The sequence below is a fragment of the Myxocyprinus asiaticus genome, chromosome 15 (assembly GCF_019703515.2).
Source record: "Myxocyprinus asiaticus isolate MX2 ecotype Aquarium Trade chromosome 15, UBuf_Myxa_2, whole genome shotgun sequence".
Classification (NCBI taxonomy): Eukaryota; Metazoa; Chordata; class Actinopteri; order Cypriniformes; family Catostomidae; genus Myxocyprinus; species Myxocyprinus asiaticus.
The window spans coordinates 35,170,559-35,191,791 of record NC_059358.1 but is presented as its reverse complement, the minus strand read 5'-3'; the positions used below and the strand labels follow the sequence as shown (position 1 = coordinate 35,191,791).

At 36.7% G+C, this 21,233-nt stretch overlaps 1 protein-coding gene across 5 annotated transcripts in view; it reads left to right on the top strand.

Moving 5' to 3' along the window:
- LOC127452563 (growth factor receptor-bound protein 10-like) overlaps positions 1–17,177 on the top strand; it is a 130,262-nt gene extending 113,085 nt beyond the window's left edge. For all 5 annotated transcript variants that reach the window (XM_051718106.1, XM_051718103.1, XM_051718104.1 and 2 more), the window contains 11 exons: positions 2,223–2,338; positions 6,736–6,810; positions 7,420–7,557; positions 7,807–7,917; positions 8,153–8,251; positions 9,852–9,929; positions 10,317–10,433; positions 10,770–10,836; positions 11,596–11,683; positions 11,774–11,867; positions 12,889–17,177. In XM_051718106.1, coding sequence (XP_051574066.1) covers positions 2,223–2,338; positions 6,736–6,810; positions 7,420–7,557; positions 7,807–7,917; positions 8,153–8,251; positions 9,852–9,929; positions 10,317–10,433; positions 10,770–10,836; positions 11,596–11,683; positions 11,774–11,867; positions 12,889–13,035 — 1,130 coding nt within the window. In that variant the 3' untranslated portion in view covers positions 13,036–17,177. The remainder of the gene's footprint in view (positions 1–2,222; positions 2,339–6,735; positions 6,811–7,419; positions 7,558–7,806; positions 7,918–8,152; positions 8,252–9,851; positions 9,930–10,316; positions 10,434–10,769; positions 10,837–11,595; positions 11,684–11,773; positions 11,868–12,888) is intronic.
- Positions 17,178–21,233: the final 4,056 nt, after the last annotated feature.

Sequence of the window (21,233 nt, the reverse complement as noted above, 5' to 3'; positions counted from 1 at the left end):
AACAATTTTTTTCTTTGGTAATGTCTTATCTCACCTGGGGCACCAATTGAGCCAGGATTGCCACTGGTGTCCCTTCAAAAATTTAGGTAGATGACACCCCTGATGTTTGACATACTGTCATTCATTCATTATGTTTCAGATTTATTCAAAAAGCATTTCCTTGTGTCATCTGGTACCCTGTGGCATTTATGTTAAACACTGATTTAATTTTAATTGCTCTGATTCATGTCTTGTGATTACCTTTCTGAACATAATCCAAAAGTTTGCTTGCTGCATTTTAAAACAAATGTGAATGTCCTTCAGTTTGGACAAGCGCATCATTTTAGATTTGAAACAGGCTGCGCTTAAAACGTCAAAGCATGTTCGTTCCTCATTTGTTACATATCCACTTTGCTAAAATAGTGCGAAGTGCAGCTGAGCGAAAGCATGACATCATCTCTCTGCAATGCCTGACTCTCTCCTCACGAAGGCAAATATTGAATGGCTGGATGATGGAAAAGCTTGTCACTCCAGAGTACTGCTGTATCTCCAGCAGCAGTGCAAGATGGATGTGTTGTGGGAAAATGTCATAAACTGATCTCTGTTGTAAAGTGGATTAAAGCGCACATAAATTGATGCATATATACAGAATTGCTGTGAATGTGGATGTTAGGGTGAATAATTATTATGCTTTCTAGATACAGTGACTTGAGAAAAAAAGTGGAAAACAGGAGAGTTTAATGTTAAATTAATGAATCAAGTTGATACATTTTATGACCAATGAAATGTACAATGATACAATGAAAAACTGATTTTCTGCCTTGATTTATAAAATCTTGGAAATCAGAAAAAAAGCTGAAGTGTCTTAAGCTTTTTGCCCCACTGTGCAGTAGTTAAGACTCTGTCTGATATTGATGTATTTCTTATTGAAACATGAAGTTTTTGCTGGACATTATGAAAAGGCTTTTTCATTTTTTATTTTATTTTATAGCCAATAGGCTTTAGTTCATATATCATATCATATATGATGAATAGTTTTAGTCCGTTTTACTTAAAAATAATAACTGTCAATTGTAAATGTATGTATCAGCTTAAAGTAAATTGTTTCAACTTTTTGATGCATATAAATGGCTTTGAAGCTAAGTGGTTCCTTTTAAAATAGGAAAACAATAATGTGTGCAGGTTTTATACCTTTGGGTGAATGACATTTGTTGTTTTTTTTGCTTAGAAATGACATTAATAATATTAATGATTATGCTAAATGATATTCAATAAGATAAAACAACTCATTTCTGGTTTGGTGTTGTTTAAGTCTAACTGAAGGGGCGTGTACATACTGTAAGACCAAAAAGTTTTGTAAAACTGGAGTAACCTAGTGTAGTCAGGTCATATTAAATAGCCTAATATTTTTTCTTCAATAAGACCAGTTTATTTAGATTTTACCACATGAAGCACATATTTTAGGTTACCTCACTCTCTCTGTGTATATTGCTGTGGGTGTTTGTTAGGTTGAGTTGTTGGTTGACCCTACCCCCCATTGCTTCCTGTTACCAAACAAGCTCTCTGACCGGCTCAGAGTTGGATGAGGAACATGTGTCCATGAGAGAATTCAGGGTCAGTTTTTCAGCGCTTATGACCAGTTCTATACCACACTGTAAAATTGTTGTCAGATAACCTGAAAATGTGCTTCATGAACTGTAGTAACATCTGAATTAACTTGATTTAATACAGAGTTATTATTTAAGATGACTATATCATCCTAATACACCAGGTTACTCCAATGAAAGTGTAATATTACTGTACATTAAGTACAACTATATCCTTATGGGAACAATTGCAAGTTACCACATTTTACAGTTCATCTTTCCTAAGAGAGAGCTTTTGAGAAAGAGAAAGCAAAAGAGGAATCCAGAGAGAATACATGTATGCATAGACCAGACGGAGGGTTTGTTAGTCAGTAAGTCCCTGTGCTGTTTAAGCTGAACGGGGGTGGGGGCATCTCTCCTCCAGACAAACTCTCTTTTCATGCAGCAGGGATTGCTCACCCTGTTTATTTTTTGTCTGCCTGGATGAATGCTAACAGACAATGATGTCATTCAAGATGCAAATATTACACCATATTTCAGTCTTTGGTTACAAATATGCATTTTTGTCATAATGTCTATTGATGCAGATCATTTCATACATGCTTTTGTGTGAACCGGACTCATTTTGCCTGATTCTGCTCCCCCATCATTCCACAGAAAGATGTTTAGAAGACCATGAGCTGGTTGTCCAAGTGCAGGCTTCAATGACCAGTGAGAGCAAATTTCTCTTCAGGAAGAACTATGCCAAATATGAATTCTTTAAAAATCCTTTGGTAAGTTAATCAAAGGACTCATTTAATAATTTCATAATATATTTTATTTTTTTGTTTTATTCTCTGTGCACGGTTATACAGTAGGTGTGTGCATAAATGAAAAGTGAATCTTCTGTAAAACACAAAAGGAGATCTCAGACAGAATGTCCTGCTGTATTCAAAGACAGAATGAGCTGCTCTTTTCCAAACAACAAAAACAGACAAAAAAAGCACCATTATAAAAGTATAAAAAATATATATATTGGTTCTCGGGGGTCACATGACTAATTGCAACATGCTTGAAAATGTGACTGCAAATGTATTTGAGAGGAAGATTATCAGAATGTAACATCTAAAATGTTAATCTGTTCCTCACACAAAGCATGAATTCATAAAAGCTTCATAAAACAGACCAGCTGTACAGACTACTATTAGGATGCATTTATGGTGAATTTGTTGTTTTTTGAGAGGGCTTGACATCCTCTTTCATTATGGTGTGGATAAGAGCTCCTCGAACATTCTGCCTAAGAAAGAAACAAAGAAAGAATATATATATATATATATATATATATATATATATATATATATATATACAGTTGTGCTCAAAAGTTTGCATACCCTTGGAGAACTGGTAACATATGTACCATTTTTAAAGAAAACACGAGTGAGCAGGCAAAACACATTTCTTTTATTTCTTATGGGATTCATATTCAACTGTAGGTTATAACAGAATGGCACAATCATAAAACAAAACATAGCAACAAATAAAAAAATGAAATGACCCCTGTCCAAAAGTCTGCATACCCTTAGTTCTTAATTCTGTGTATTGCCCCCTTTAGCATCAATGACAGCGTGCAGTCTTTTGTAATAGTTGTCTATGAGGCCCCAAATTCTTGAAGGTGGTATAGCTGCCCATTGGTCTTGGCAAAATGCCTCCAGGTCATGCAGAGTCTTTGGTCGTCTTGCATGAAGCACAAGTTTGAGATCTCCCCAGAGTGGCTCGATGATATTAAGGTCAGGAGACTGTGATGGCCACTCTAGAACCTTCAACTTTTTCTGCTGTAACCACTGGAGTGTCAACTTAGTCTTGTGCTTAGGGTCATTGTCATGCTGGAAAGTCCAAGAGCGTCCCATGCGCAGCTTTCGTGCTGAAGAATGCAGATTGTCTGCCAGTATTTTCTGATAACATGCTGCATTCATCTTGCCATCAATTTTCACAAGATTCCCCGTGCCTTTAGAGCTCACACCCCCCCAAAACATCAGTGAGCCACCACCATGCTTCACAGTGGGGATGGTATTCTTTTCACTATAGGCCTTGTTGACCCCTCTCCAAACATAGCGCTTATGGTATTATACCATCTATTTTGGTCTCATCACTCCAAATTACAGTGTGCCAGAAGCTGTGAGGCGTGTCAAGGTGTTGTCGGGCATATTGTAACCAGGCTTTTTTGTGGCATTGGCGCAGTAAAGGCTTCTTTCTGGCAACTCGACCATGCAGCTCATTTTTGTTCAAGTATCGTCGTATTGTGCTCCTTGAAACAACCACACCGTCTTTTTCCAGAGCAGCCTGTATTTCTCCTGAGGTTACCTGTGGGTTTTTCTTTGTATCCCGAACAATTCTTCTGGCAGTTGTGGCTGAAATCTTTCTTGGTCTACCTGACCTTGGCTTGGTATCAAGAGATCCCCGAATTTTCCACTTCTTAATAAGTGATTGAACAGTACTGACTGGTATTTTCAAGGCTTTGGATAGCTTTTTATATCCTTTTCCATCTTTATAAAATTCCATTACCTTGTTACGCAGGTCTTTTGACAGTTCTTTTCTGCTCCCCATGGCTCAGTATCTAGCCTGCTCAGTGCATTCACGTGAGAGCTAACAAACTCATTGACTATTTATACACAGACACTAATTGCAATTTAAAAAGCCACAGGTGTGTGAAATTAACCTTTAATTGCCATTTAAACCTGTGTGTATCACCTTGTGTGTCTGTAACAAGGCCAAACATTCAAGGGTGTGTAAACTTTTGATCAGGGCCATTTGGGTGATTTCTGTTATCATTATGATTTAAAAAGGAGCCAAACAACTATGTGATGATAAATCGCTTTATGTGGTCACTATCCTTAAAAAAAAGACATTTTTTTTGCATGATCAGTCATATTTTCAAAATCAATGCCAAAATTTCAAAATTTCTGCCAGGGTATGCAAACTTTTGAGCACAACTGTATATATTTGGGTGAAAACATATTTGGGTGAAGTTATGTGCACAATTTTCATGCCATGGTTTAGTGCTGAAGGTTCCTTACATTAGTGGAATGTTTTCATTCTTACTTTGTAGACACAGATATCAAGTGACAGGCTTCTAGTTTACTGAGCTGCTCTCACACCCTCTCTCACACAATCCAAAAGAAAACCATGTCTTACACTGTTTGGGCTGGTAATCAAACACTTCAAACATCAGTGTTCCTGCAAATTCAGCTGGATATAGAGATGGGAGGGAAGTCTCTGCTGTAAATGTTAGATCTCAGCCACTAAACTAGAAACTTTCTGATATTTCTGAGATTTTCTGTATGTCTGATTTTTAAGTCCAAACCTGACCTGTGCTGCTATGTTTGAGGTTTTCTTTACTGTATTGTAATTAGCAAAACTTAGAACCTGGGTCCCCATGAGTCAACAACTTTTACTTATTTGCAAAAAAACAAAAACAAATTTCAAGTCTCATCGCTAGTTTTCTTCTCACATACTAAAACCAGTTAGTAGTTCATGTCCATTTATTTATTTATTTGGTAAGAAGCAGTATTAAATAGACTCCTTCAGTATAATACAAGACACAACACCCTGTCAGGATTTATTTTTTCGATAGAGACCAGCTGATTGTAGATTATTCCTTTATTATAATGCATAACAGATTGTTGATGAAAATGGTAAGATATGTCATGGAACTTTGATTAATATGATATTTGAATGTACTTGAACTACTGATGCATTATATTATATTTGGGTAACACTTTAGAATAAGGTTCCATTCGTTAACATTAGTTTATAATCCATTAGGCATCATGAACAAACAATGAACAATATTTTTTATTTACAGTATGAATTAATCTTTGTTTGTGTTAGTTAATAAAGATACAATTGTTCATTGTTAATTCATGTTAGATCATAGTGGATTAACTAATGTTAACAACTTATGAATTAAACTGCACTGAAAAAAGAAATTAAGTGCACTGGAACTCACATTAGTTAAGTAATTTAACAATAAATCTTTGGACCTGATTTCCTGAATTTCCTCGTGGTGATAAAAATCATTAAAATAAAGGCAATGGGTGGCAGGCTTACATTGTTAAATTATTATGTAATACTCCATTGTTTTTTATTTTCTCCCCTTTTCTCCCCAATTTGGAATGCCCAATTCCCAATGAGCTCTAAGTCCTCGTGGTAGCATAGTGCCTCAATCCGGGTGGTGGAGGACGAATCTCAGTTGCCTCCGTGTCTGAGACCGTCAATCCGCACATCTTATCACGTGGCTTGTTGAGCGCGTTAACGCTGAGACGTAAAGCGTGTGGAGGCTTCACGCTATTCACCGCGGCATCCACGCACAGCTCACCACGCGCCCTCCGAGAGCGAGAACCACACATTATATAACGACCATGAGGAGGTTACCCCATGTGACTCTACCCTCCCTAGCAGCCGGGCCAATTTGGTTGCTTAAGAGACCTGGCTGGAGTCACTCAGCACATCCTGGATTCGAACTCGCGACTCCAGGGGTTGTGGTCAGCGTCAGTACTCGCTGAGCTACCCAGGCCCCCATTGTTTTGTATTTTTAATCTTTTAGAATGATTCAGAATAATTGCTCTTTTTTTTTCTCAAAAGAAATTTTCAAGAACATTACAAAATTTTCTCTTTATTGACCATTGCGCATTGAACAAACACAGCAAAATTTTACACAAGCAAATTTAATCTCTCATATAAAAAAACACAGCTTCTAACAACTCTAGAAGCTCTTAATCATGTCATCAATTTAAGTGTGTTAACCAAGTGTAATTTCTACTACATGAAGATATGAAAAGAAATAAGAAATAATAATTTTCTTATTACTTTATTATAAAAAAGCTCTTAATTTTCTATTTTAAAAATGTATTAATACGTCAGATTATTTCAGTGATGTTTCAGAGCATTTATATACAGTTTTAACATTGCATAAAACTAGTATTAAAAAGTGAGTTATATTAAACAATTAATTAAATGCCATTTTTTTAGCTTGGGATTGTATTTAGTTTTATTACAATAAAAATATGATGATGGGGATTTCATTAGAGATTACTTTTTCTGTAAATACAGAAGCATCATAAAAATAATAATTCTACTATGCATATAGTGAAGTACAACATGTTTTTATTCATTTATTTATTTTTTTCAATAGAACTTCTTCCCAGAGCAAATGGTGGCCTGGTGTCAGGAGACCAATGGGACCATCCCCCCATCTCAGCTCCTGCAGGTATGGCACGTGCATGTGCTCTCTTTCCCATCACCCCCTTATCTACCATCACCCCACATATCTCTGAATATTTACCAGATAAGACCCCTCTCAGGTCGTCTAGTTGATAGCTGTGTTAGTGAGCAAAGATATGCAACATATGTTTACATGCACATGCACTAGACTAAATTTCTATTCTCTCACACACACACTCTGATACAGTGCTTGTATCTCTGATCCAGAATATCTTTCTTTGATCGGTGGTTCAGTGGCACGTTGGACCTTCTCATATCCTGGAGATAAATATTTACACTGGAAGTAACTTGGTTAAAGGGATAGTTTCCCCAAAAATGAAAATTCTGTCACCATGTTGTTCTGAACCCGTTTGACTTTTTTTTCAGTGGAACACAAAAGGAGGTGCTAGGCAGAATGACTTTGTCACCATTCACTTTCACTCTATGGAGAAAAAGGTGCAATGAAAGTGAATGGTGTCCAAGGCTAAAATTCTGCTAAAATCTTTATTGTATAAGAAAAAATGTCATATGGGTTTGGGTGAACTATCCCTGTACTGCCTAAACTTAGTTGACCATGTTCTTGATTACATTTTTGTCCTCTTGTTTTGGTCTGCAGAACTTTTTAAACTCCAGCAGTTGTCATGAGATCCAGGGATTTTTGTATGTGAAGGAGATGGGCAGGAAATCATGGAAGAAACTGTATGTGTTTTTAAGGCGGTCAGGATTGTATTTCTCAACGAAAGGAACATCAAAGGTAAGTTACCTTTCCTGTCTGCTGATAGAAATGAATGGCTAAAGTTGACTGGTTTCTTTCTGGAAAAACTACTCATGTCTGCAATTTTTATGCAGTTTGTTTCATAGTGGTCTGTTTTACCAGTCCTATGTACAAGCCTCTGTTAATACCATCTGGTGCTGGCTGGGCCCCGTTCTTTGAGTGCTCTTTTAGTACCCTCTCCCCTCCTTATCCATTAAATGACATGAGCTGTTGGCTGATCTTTCACAGGAGCCCAGGCATTTACAGCTACTTGCAGACCTGGAGGACAGCAATGTCTATACAGTAATAACAGGCAGAAAGCTGCACAATGCACCGACTGACTATGAGTTCTGCATAAAAGTAAGTTCATGTGGTCTGTTAAGTGAACTCCAAAAGTAAATAAGTATAAGTAGCCTAAAAGTAAATAAAAAGAAATAGCCTTTAGAAAAGTTAAATGGAAAACATAATAGCCATCGATGGAGAATATAATCCTTTGAGCATTGTAATGCCTAAACTGAAAAGCACAGTTGAACGTCTAACACAGATGAATTTTTGGTTAGTGGAGAATCTAATGGTGTGCATTGATGATTTGCAGCCTAACAAAGTGAGGAATGAAGTGAAAGAACTGAGGATGTTGTGTGCAGAGGACGAGCAGAGCAGAATGTGTTGGATGACAGCCTTCAGACTCTTTAAGGTTGGTAGTGGAACCCCTTTTCCCTAGCTTTTCTAGAACCGGCACCCTTTTGCTGGCTGATCTAGAACCTGCACCAGTTCATTGGCCATTCTAGAACCTGCACCATTTTACTGACTGATTTAGAATCTGCACACTTTTCCTAGCTGATCTAGACCTGAACCCTTTCACTAGTCAATCTAGAACCTGCACCCTTTCATTAGCTGATCTAGAACCTGCACACTTTTCCTAACTGATTTAGAATCTGCACCCCTTCACTAGCCAATCTAGAACCCATGCCATTTGACTGGCTGATCTTAAACCTGCACACTTCCCCTAGCTGATCTAGAACATGCACACCTTCAGTAGCAAATCTAGAACCTGCACCCATTGACAGGCTTATCTATAAATTGCCCACTTTCCCTAGCTGGTCTAGAACCTGCACCATTTGACTGGGTATTATAGAACCTGCACCCTTCCACTTGCCAATCTAGAACCTGCATGCTTTTCCTAGCTGATCTATAACCCCAATTAAAAAAAAAGTTGATACAGCATGCAAAATGGCAATAAAAACCGTAAAGGAGTGATTTGTAAATTCTATTCACCCTGTGCTATATTGAAATCACTGCTAAAACACATTATTTGATGTTTTACCTTTTTTTTATTTACAATCATCTGAACTCACATGATTGCAACATACTCCAAAAAAGTTGCGGCAGTCAAGTGTTTACCACAGTGGAACATCGCAGTTGCGGCTTGCTTTCGTAAGGCTCCCCGCCTAGGTCCTTCTTCCTACGGGTTTGAGGCCAGCGTGGCTAGCACTGGGGGCGATTTGGGGACCCCAATGGGACCGCCTCCACCGGGTATCCCCCCGCAGACCTCCCATTCCCCAGCACGCTCGTCTGCCCCGATCGGGCTTCTGGATGAGTCCGCTGGCTCGTCTCACGGCGAGTTTGACCTCTTGTTCAGAGCCCGCGAAGCTGATGAGCTCTCGAGCGCAGCATCGGAGAGCAGGCTTGTCCAGTCGGACGCAGAAGCCTCAGCTGGGCTCCCCCCTTCGGGGACGATTGCCCAGTCACAGGCTGATGCAGAGATGACGGACATGCTTTCTCGGGCGGCCGCGTGCCTCGGGCTAGAGTGGAACCCTCTGCTCTCCCCTGAACCCTCGCAGCTCGATGATTGGTTCCTGGGCTCGCGGCGCCGCTCAAAGCAGATGCGCCCCACTCCAGTGCCTTTCTTCCCAGAGGTGCACGAGGAGCTGACAAAATCGTGGGAGGCACCTTTTATTGCCCGGTCCCGATTTCTCATTGGCTTTCAAGACCTTGTCTCGGCTCCTCAGCATAAAACCTGAATGAGTGGTTGCATACCAGCTCCTTTTATACCCATATGTCTGGGGGAGTGGCATGCAAATACCACTCGCCAATTTTCATTGGCCTTTTATCAAAGACCAGAGGTGTCTCGGGCTCCCAAGAGTGACCCCTAGTGTCACTACATCGACACAACGTCTCGTTCCCTCAATCAGAGAACGGAGTTTATGCAAGTAACCAGGACATTTTTCTTTGCTTTTTAGAACCTAAGAACTCTTAAATTTATAACACTTTTTTTCTCTTTTTTTTTCTTCTAGTATGGAATTCTACTTTATCAAAATTACAAGATTCCTCAGCAGCGAAAAACATTGCTTTCACACTTCTCAGCACCTATGGTAAGACTCTCGCTCCCTTTTACCCACCCACTTATCCCCTCTTTCTTCCTTTCTACCTCACAGATGGAGCATTAATCACACATTTGTCAGTATGTGGGCCATGATGTCACATTATGGAATGATTGTTTGTGTATTGTTGGCAGCGATGTTATTATAACAACTTGTCCTATGGATACTATGCAATACAGATTGTTATTTTTTTTTTATACAAATGCAGCAAATAGATGCAGAATAATACTAATTTAAAGAAAATCATAAATTTGGCAATTAGCATGAAAAACCACAACCATCATTCCTGACTTATGCTAGGGCATGTTAAAAAAAAAGGTTTTGACTATTACATTTATTAGTGGTATATCTCGTTTCGTCTCGTATTTTGCTTTCCAGAGGAGTGTCTCAGAGAACTCTCTAGTTGCCATGGATTTCTCAGGGAGGATAGGCAGAGTGATCGACAATCCCGTTGAGGCTCAGAGTGCTGCTATGGAGGAGGGGCACGCATGGAGAGTCAGTAATCATCAATAATAACCAATAACCATCTTTTTGTTTATTTATTATCAGAAGTTTTTACTCTGTTAATTATTATCTCTATTTTCCACTGATGAAGCCACTTGGAACAAAAGCAAAATGTCTTGAAATAAACTGATAAATAACCAGACATTCAATGATAATCTGAATGAGTAAGATGGGTTTACCAGTAGGACACTGAAATGAATGATTTAGTGCAACAATTTCCACCAATGAAAAGAACTGTATAATTTGTCAGTACCATGTTTGAATGAACCAAATGATTTTGAAACTTTATAGTTGATTGACTGTCTGGGTCTTTTTTTTTTTTTTTAGAAGCGAAGTCATCGTATGAATATCCTGGGGAGCCCCAGCCCGCTACACCCCTTATCATTAAGTGGAGGTACTGCTTATTTTTTATAATGTTCCATGTTCCATTATGTCTTATGCTGAATTTTACAAATAAAATTACTTGTATTTACAATACCTGACAATACCTACATATTCCTTTATTATTACTATTTTTCACATAAAGTATTAAGATAATATAAAGTAATTTAAAATATGAAATAAAACAAATGGAAGTATGAGAATTACATGATTAAAAATATAAAACGAATCAAAACTATTATATTTAAGCTTCTTTAAATTATCCACTATTTGTTTAGATTTGTTTAAACAGTCTCATTCTCTCAACCTACTTCATAAGTTGCATCCTGGAATGATTTATAAACACTATTATTAAAGGAGTTCCCATGTAATCTTGACACTTTTTTGGCTGCTTTCAATTTTTCAATAAACTCATCCATTTAAAAAATAATAATTCATAATTTTGTAAAGAAATGTATACATAGGCACAAGTTATATTTGTCAACAAAACTAAATTCAAGCATTTCAGCATAAGCCTTTCGACTGGTAGTGTATTCAAGTGTTAAAATTGTTTTGGTCCTCACCTGTCAATTGAATCAATTACCATCATACATCATTGTCATAATAAGAAATCTTTTTATTTTATTTCAAGTAATAAAAATACATTAATGCATACGGGCTCTGCAACATATGCTTTCAAAGTTAAGATTATAATCAATGTGCGCAGCATTCTGAAGAGACATACTCACCATCACGCTTTTCTTAAAGGCACTTTGTATCTCCCCTGATCTAGTCATCCACAGAACTCAGCTGTGGTTTCATGGTCGTATTTCACGGGAGGAATCCCATAAGATGATCCATCAGCAGGGCAGAGTGGATGGGTACAGATCAAAACTCAATACTTGTTCTCAAATTATGCTGCAAGGTGCTACCATCCAATAGCTGATACTTAATTGTCTTTTGTCCAACAGAATGTTTCTCTTGCGGGATAGCCAGAGCAATCCCAAGGCGTTTGTACTTACACTGTGTCACCACCAGAAAATCAAACATTTCCAGATTTTACCGGTGAGCTTACGTTTTTCTACACCAAGAACATACAGAATATTAAATCTAAAGTGTGTGACTTCTACGGCACTAGCGCCACCGAATGGAATTGCAAAAATGAACTTTGTTTTCCAACAGATTTCCGAAAATGCCCCATCTGCTTAAAACAAACAGATAGTCCCGCCTCCAGCTCCTGCCATTGGTTGAATCAATGTTGTTGAGTAGGGTCTACACTGGTCACTTAAAAAAACAGAGGAACTTTACAATGACACAGAGACTGTGTTTACAGTTGTAGTGAAAATTAACTTACAAATGGCTTACTTAATGTCATATCTGAATATCAGTATAGACTAGGAGGAAGAAAACGTTCTGTGTTGAAGGATATATTGCCAAGTATTCATTAAAACAAATTGAGATTAGATTTAATGAACACTATATATTGCTGAAAATGCATGTAGTGTTTTTTTGTACCCTAAGACCACACACAAAAAAATAAATGACATTTTTAAGATTTACACATTTACATTGTATGAAAAATTACCATCAAACTGAATTGAGTAATCCTTTAATAATGTATTATGAATTAAGCAAGTGCCTAAGAGTGCTTCACAAATCCAACCCAAAACGCACACTGCAAACGATCATTGTCTTAATCAATATTTTGTCTTGTTTTCCAGTAAATACATCTAAACAACCTAAATTAAGATAAATGTACTTTAGATGAACAATTGTGGGAGATATTAAGACTTAAATATATATCTATATCTTGAATTAAGTTAATTGTCTTAACCCCTTTTTTAAGCATGATTCTAACAAAATTTAGTTAGCTTACATTTGCCAATGCTGTAAGAAAAATAAACTTCATTCAAGATATATTTTACAAAACAAGTCTTATTACCTTGCACAATTCTGAAGTAAATTAGTCTTTTTTTAAGGGAATTTTTACTGAAAAACAAGACCAAATTACAGATTAAGAAAATGACTTCTTGCAGCATCAAATTGTTTTATAATTTGCTGACTCATATACCCTCTCGTTTTCCAGTGTGAGGAAGATGGTCAGATGTTCTTGAGCCTTGATGATGGTGCCACCAAATTCACAGACCTGATCCAGTTAGTTGAGTTCTACACGCTGAACAGAGGAGTTCTGCCTTGCAAACTGAAACACCCCTGCACCACTGTGGCCTTATGACCACCATTTGCCTGATTCCACCTAAAAACAAACACTCAGACGCTTTGTGTGCTGTGGTGTAATGCCGTGCTGCTGGGCTGGTGAAAAGCACACTGCGAACAGAGAGAGAGGAAATCAAAACAACAAACACAAACAGCAAGAATCTACTGGAGGAGATAAAGCTTATGTGTAAGCTGCAGAAGAACCTCTCAGGCACCTGCACGCTCTTCCGTGGCCAGAGCCGGTTCTCAGGACAGTCATCCGAAGGGAGTCTTCAGGATCCACGGTCTTAATCATACAAATGTGTTAGTGGTTTTGGGAAGGCCAGCAGAACACTCTTAAATCGTACTCTTTGATTTTATTTTTGCACTCATGAACCAGGATCTACCAAGCTATGGCAGTTGATCGCCTCTTTGGATCTCCTAGAAAGGCCTGTGAGATGTGGACTGGCGATCAGTGGATTCAGTACTGTGAAAAGACAATGCCGTTAGACTCATGCTTTCTATCCTTTCTCACCAGTGATCAGTTAAATTAGGATTTTGGACAGGTTTCTTTTACAATTGGTTACTTATGCGTTTGTAAAATTTGGGGCTATTTGCTCATCTTCTTGAGCATAGAACTCTCATACTTAAATATCTTTTGCTGACTGTTAAATAATTGGTAGGGCCTGCATCCATTACGAAATATAAGCTGCAGTACCCTCTTCTGGTCTTACCAAGAAGTAACATGTCCTGCCACCCCTTAATAGGATAGTTCAACCAAAAACAAAAACTCTGTCATGTACTCGCTCTCTCTCATGCCGTTCCAAACCCGTGAAACACTAAAAGAAGAATTTTTACACCGCAATTTTTTTGCCATACAATGACAGTTTATAGTGACTACGGCTGTCAAGTTTAAAAAAAAGAATAAAACAAAACACCAAAAACTTCCATAAAAGTATTCTAAAGCCATACAATAGCTTTGATGCAATCTTCGGGGAAAAGCAAGATTATCAGTCAATAAATCTCAAGTAATTTTATTTATAAAGCACATTTTAAAACAGAAGCTGAGTCAAAGAGTCTGGTCAGCTAAAAAAATATTATAAATATAAAGGCATGTATAAAAATATTAATAACTACTTAAATGTTAAAAAATTTAATTAAAAAAAATCTGAAGGTTTGGATTATATTGCACAATTCCTATAGACTTTTATTTTCTTTTATGGTGCATTTTATGGTTTTTTCTTCTTTTTTTCTTTTCTTTTTGCCAATAGCTTGACAGCCCTTGGTTATAGTATATACATATATATGCTATATATAATAATAACATACGGGTTTGGACCAACATAAGGGTGACTAAATGATTTCAACATTATCAGTTTTGGGTGTACTATCTTTTCAAACATGGGTACGAGCAGAACATGGCTTCTCTGCTGACATCACTACCACATTTATCAGGAATGGTGCCTTGATTCAGAAGAGGAGTCTATTAAGTTGAGTGAAAAATAACCACTAAACCCTCTGCTGGGAGCTCCTCTCTGTCTGCAGTCCATCTGGAGCTACACCAACAAACTGGAATCTTTCTCCGTGCTTGGACGATTGTCTTGAGGACAGAACACTGTGAAGCCTGAGCTACAGAACACCCACAGAACGGTGGGGTTCCAATTTCTATTCTGCCTTGTCCATGGTAGCAGTAGATACAAACCGATTTGCAAAGATATTTTTTGTACTTGTGACGCAATGTAAAGTAAGAGCCATCTTTTTAGTATGTACCTATAATGTATTAAGCTAGATTGAGAGGGCATAGCCACCATGTCTAAAAGTTCACCCAAAAGACCATTACATAGAGAAATGCAGATGAAGCAATCATTTTTATGTTTTGTTTTGAAAAATGTATTTATTTATCTGGATTTGAATGATTACTTGAAATTTAGTTTCATTTTTTTTCTCAGCGCTGTTCACTTGCTAATGTTTTTTCACATTTATATAAACTCTTTGGACCTCAGTTAACTAGGTAACTAGACCCCTTTTCTTGAACCGTCTAACAAAGAATCATTTTCTTAATCTGTAGTTTTGTCTTGTTTTCCAGTAAAAATATCTAAACATCTTTAAAACAAGTCAAATTTACTTAATTTTTCTTACCCCATTGACATATAGGTTTTTCTTTTCTTGTTTTAAACATAAATATGAAAAAATGTAGTGTGGTTTATGCTTAGAAGACAAAAAATATATATATAAACTTGACCCTCAGAGACTCAGGGTAGCTTCCAGACGTGGCACAGGGGAAGGTAAACACACTGGAGCCGATGCAAAAATGTCTGATAGGAGATGGCTCTTGTCAGTGAGTAGGCATGATGTGGCCGATCCTAGGGCACCGAAACAATCGGAAACAACATGCCAACTCCCGGTGTGATTATATTGGAAAAATCAAGATTTTCCTGTAGACTGCCATTGTTCTCTGAAGTCACACAAAATGTATCCCAAAATAAAATAAGCTTAAAATTCATGATTTTTATAATCAGTGGCTTTGTAAAAACATGTTCAAGGAGGCTTCTCAAGTAAATGTATCTTGTTTTGTGCAGATATTGGTGTATTTTTGAATGAGATATTTTACTGGAAAACAATTTTAGTTCAAAGTTTATGTTCAAAAGTGGGGTGCAGGGTAACGTCAAGAAAAAGACGTTTTTTAGTTGCTATAATACTTTACCAACATCTTCCTGAACTCTGATAATCTTATCTTGTTTTAATTCCCAGCAAGTTAAAAAAAAAAAAGCTACTAAAAAAAAAAAAAAAAAGAGTAGTTTAGTTAAGGATATGACATCATTCTCTCTTAATACTTCCTCTTTGAATGATTTAGCCACAGAAAGAGACTGCAGGGCTTAAATCAGCACTATTATCATTCACTTGAAAATTTCTGAATATTTTGCTCAGTGGTCCGTGTTAAGTGCTCAGTTAATTCAAGCCTTTTTTGAGATTAAGTGTGTGTGAATGTTGATTTAACTGCAGTTAACTGTGTACTCTGCTTCGGGTGGGTCTTAACTTCAGCAAATTAACACAGACATACACAAGCTCTCTTTTATCTTTATTTTTCAGGGTTTGATAAGTTAAGCTATACAATCAGCCAGCCAAGAACTATACATTTCAGTTATTATGCTATTGATTAGTATATTCTGCAACCAGTTTTCATATACTGTAAGTCTAGTGTGACGATATATCAGAAACTTGGATGTATTTATTTGAGAGATAGAAGGTTTTGTGAAAAGATTATGATAATGGGTTTTGCCAGATAGGAAGTTATAGGTTACCTAAAGTTTACTTTGTTACTGGTGAATCATTTGTGAGAAAATTCACCTTATAGGTAGTTTGAGTCCATCTAGCTCTTAATCAGCCTGTAAATTAGTCCGTTTTTCAGTTTACAGTGATTGTGAGCATGTTGGGTATGATGTCTTTTCACATTTCCAATCTCTCTGGACGTCATTTCTAAATGAACAGTAATGCATTGCAATCACAGGTCCTTTGTTTCGTCTTTCGTCTTTTCATCTTTTTATCTTTTACTATACCATGTAACATGCAGCTCAACAGGACACAGCTTACGCTCAATTCATATACAGTTTTCTTACTCTGTGGATATCACACTGAATTTTTGGATGCAGATTTATTTTCCACAATGGCATATAAAATGAAGAAACTTGACTTCTTTTAGTGCATTTTTGTTTGGTTACATGTGTAAATACTGAATCTATTCCATTTTATGTTGCTTTGTCATGCTAATTGAAAGAATACACTATGTTGTGTTTCGATCAAGCTGACAAAAAACTGGACTCATCTGAAGGTCATCATTAAGCTAAATTGCTGTTTTAAAATCACAAATACAATTATTTTTGAAAATGCTAACAAATGTATGCCTTGTAGATACTGTAGCATATGTTGCTTTAATATGAATCAAAGATGGAATCTTTTGGCATTTTCCCACCATTGTCGAAAGAAGCTGGTTGCATCATATGCGAAATGTGTGAACTGAGAGTTTATCGGTGAAAGAAAGAAATGTCATTTTTATATTTAAAGGAAATGAATGTAACTGGGTTGCTCAGGGTTGATGTGGAGGCTGTTTAAAACTGGTCCTGTGGACCAGGAGGACTTCTCCTGTATTTTGTCTTTTTATTAAACTAACGGTGTACTTCTTTTTATTGAGTCTTTGAACACACCAAACTGTTTGTTCAACACTGTTCATTTCTTTCCTTTCTTAGTGAGTCGCTGGCCTTCAAAATACAAAAGAAAATGACTGGATAAGATGTGATGTGTTATAATGCCATCTAGAGATCAACCGATACAATACCAATTACTTTTATGTCAGATAACCGATTGATTGTTTCATTTCTGTACTTACCACAATAATGGCTAAATCATTCATTACTATCTTCTAAAGATGAACAGCCTGCTTTATGAAACTAATTTTGTGCATATTCTCTTCAAATATTTTATTAATTAATTAACTCTTATGGATTCTTACATTTTGCACAATTTAACTTCCACTTTGTAAGTCCTTCTTTGTTTTGGACTATATCTAACTTTTATCAGTAAACCTGACATTAAAGAACCAATAACAGATTACGTGTCGGTAAAAATGATCAGTCAAACAGATTATCGGTCTATTTCTGCTTCCATCTCCACAGTCTGTTTCTTAAAGCTTATGAATATCAGTTGCCTCAACCATCCTTTGTTATTCTCTTTACTAATGTAGACCTGAGAGGTTGTTCCTACTCAGGGTTTGGTTACTGATCAAGGGTTTGTGATCATTTAGTACCAGTTTTGATTAAGGAAGAGGTCATGCTTTGCATTAGTGTACATGTTATAATTATACACGGCAGATGCTGCGTAATTTTAATGAACAACATAATTATAATTGTATTATAATTATTATGTGGCTCTAATTTTAACCATTGCTATTGAAATTCATAATAATAATAAAAAGGTGTAATGTGTAACATGGGTACTGTAATGTAAAGCAAGCAGACCTTCTGCTCTGTGAAAAGATACTCAGCATCACAGTTTATCACAATCTTTTCACAACTATCAGTTTGCGTATGTTTACTAAATGCAAAAAAAGATAATGACCGAGAACATAAGTTGATATACAGTAAGTATATTCAATTTCAGGGACTGAAACACAAAAAAAGTTTCTCCTTTTCTTATTCTGTGTTCATAATGTGTTCTGCTTGCTTCTGTAAACAGCTGAATGGCTTACAAATCCTTATTGTAACCTTTTCAGTTATTTTTGTACAAATAAGGGACTGATATATTCTGTTTAGAATAAAACATTAATTCATTGCTACTGTATTTTTCAAGGTGTGTTGATATCATCTTGGCAAACAAGCATCACAAACACTTACAATATTCATATAATTAGGAGGCCTAAAAACGACACGTATTTAGAAATGAGCAGCATATTATATTTGGAAGTGTTGTAGGCCTTTGTAAGATGCTAAATTTTAAGGGAACAGCTTTTGGTCAGCTCCCTACCAAATATCCTCTAGCAACGCATGGCAGTGATAGGCAAGGGAGTTATATCGTACATGTTATACACAGTGGTTCAAAAGTGCTCTGCACGGGTGTAACAAAGAACAAAATAAATACATAGGCATTTAAAATCAAATTAAAACCATTTAAATACATTATTTTAAATCAAATCTAAAATCAATGGGTAAAAAAAGGAACAATTGAAAAGTGAAAAAAATAAATAAAAATGAAATGAACACAAAATAAAATAAATCTAATTTATCATTCATAAATTATACTGGTAACTCCACTTGGATAGCCCCCAAGAAGTGATTAAATTACTTAAAATGTGCATATAAAATGAATTTAAAATGTGGAGGGAAAAAAGCCCCTGATCTTTGAACTAGAATATGTGTGATTGCATTGATTTATAATTATGTTGAAAATTTCCTTACAACAGAAAAAAAAAAAAATCTCTGAAGGTAAAATGAATATAGAAAATGAAATTAAGATGGCTTTTAAACTTTGGTTTCCAACAAGATCAGATGCAACAACATAACTGTAGACTTTGTCCATGCTTCTAAGTAATCTTAAAAGTAACAACTGAACTGCAGTCAGTGTCAGCCAGCTTTTCAACACATATACACAACAGTGAGTGTATATAATAAACGTCAGTAGCTAATGCATTACATTATATAATATTCTGACTTCTGTAAGACTTCTGCTTTATTATATTGTAGAACCACGTGACAGTGTGGTGCAAACCTTGTGCATTTCCACTAGATGGCAGACAATCTTATAAAAAGTACATTATTTCAATGAATTCATCCTCACTTGATGTAGATTATTTTTCTGTGTTTAAGATCTAGTAACTTAATTAGTCCTGTACATCCTGTATTTATGCTTTTTATAGTAACTGTCATCAATTTGTCACTGTACACCATAAAACTGTTTTGTCAAGTAACCTTAAAAAAGTGCTCCATGTGGTGAAATTTAAATTCACTGGTTTTATTCAAGTAAAAAATACAACTTGACTAAATCAACCTTTACCAACACATGTAATGTTTGAATGTCTGATCAGGTGTAAGTAAAGGGTTGTACTTGCTTGTTTTGATTATTACCTTGGCCTTGTACTTAGGGTCATTTTCGTGCTGGAAAGTCCAAGAGCGTCCCATGCGCAGTTTTCGTGCAGAAGAATGCAAAGTGTCTGCCAGTATTTTCTGATAACATGCTGCATTCATCTTGCCATCAGTTTTCACAAGATTCCCCGTGCCTTTAGAGCTCACACCCCCCCAAAACATCAGTGAGCCACCACCATGCTTCACAGTGGGGATGGTATTCTTTTCACTATAGGCCTTGTTGACCCCTCTCCAAACATAGCGCTTATGGTTGTGACCATAAAGCTCTATTTTGGTCTCATCACTCCAAATTACAGTGTGCCAGAAGCTTTGAGGCATGTCAAGGTGTTGTCGGGCATATTGTAACCAGGCTTTTTTGTGGCATTGGTGTAGTAAAGGCTTCTTTCTGGCAACTCGACCATGCAGCTCATTTTTGTTCAAGTATCATTGTATTGTGCTCCTTGAAACAACCACACCATCTTTTTCCAGAGCAGCCTGTATTTCTCCTGAGGTTACCTGTGGGTTTTTCTTTGTATCTCAAACAATTCTTCTGGCAGTTGTGGCTGAAATCATTCTTGGTCTACCTGACCTTGGCTTGGTATCAAGAGATCCCTGAATTTTCCACCTCTTAATAAGTGATTGAACAGTACTGACTGGCATTTTCAAGGCTTTGGATATCTTTTTATATCCTTTTCCATCTTTATAAAGTTCCATTACCTTGTTACGCAGGTCTTTTGACAGTTCTATTCTGCTCCCCATGACTCAGTATCTAGCCTGCTCAGTGCATCCATGTGACATCAAACTCATTGACTATTTATACACAGACACCAATTGCAATTAAAAAAGCCACAGGTGTGGGAAATTAACCTTTAATTGCCATTTAAACCTGTGTGTGTCACCTTGTGTGTATGTAACAGGGCCAAACATTCAAGGGTATGTAAACTTTTGATCAGGGCCATTTGGGTGATTTCTGTTATCATTATGATTTAAAAAGGAGCCAAACAACTATGTGATAATAAATGGCTTTATATGAACACTATCTTTAAATAAAAGACAGTTTTTTTGCATGATCCGTCATATTTTCAAAATCAATGTCAAAATTTCACAATTTCTGCCAGGGCATGCAAACTTTTGAGCACAACTGTGTATATATATATATATATATATATATATATATATATATATATATATATAATTGGAGTCAACTGGAGGTGTACCTGTGGATGTATTTTAAGGCCTACCTTCAAACTCAGTGCCTCTATGCTTGACATCATGGGAAAATCAAAAGAAATCAGCCAAGACCTCAGGAAAAAAAACTGTGGACCTCCACAAGTCTGGTTCATACTTGGGAGCAATTTACAAATGCATGAAGGTACCACATTCATCTGTACAAACAATAATACACAAGTATAAACATCATGGGATTACACAGCAATCATACCACTCAGGAAGGAGACACATTCTGTCTCCTAGAGATGAATGTAGTTGATGCGAAAAGAGCAAATTAATCCCAGAACAACAGCAAAGGACCTTGTGTAGATGCTGGAGGTAAAAGGTGCCTCCCACGACCTTGTCAGCTCCTCGTGCACTTCCGGGAAGAAAGGAACTGGGGCAGGGCGTGGCCGTG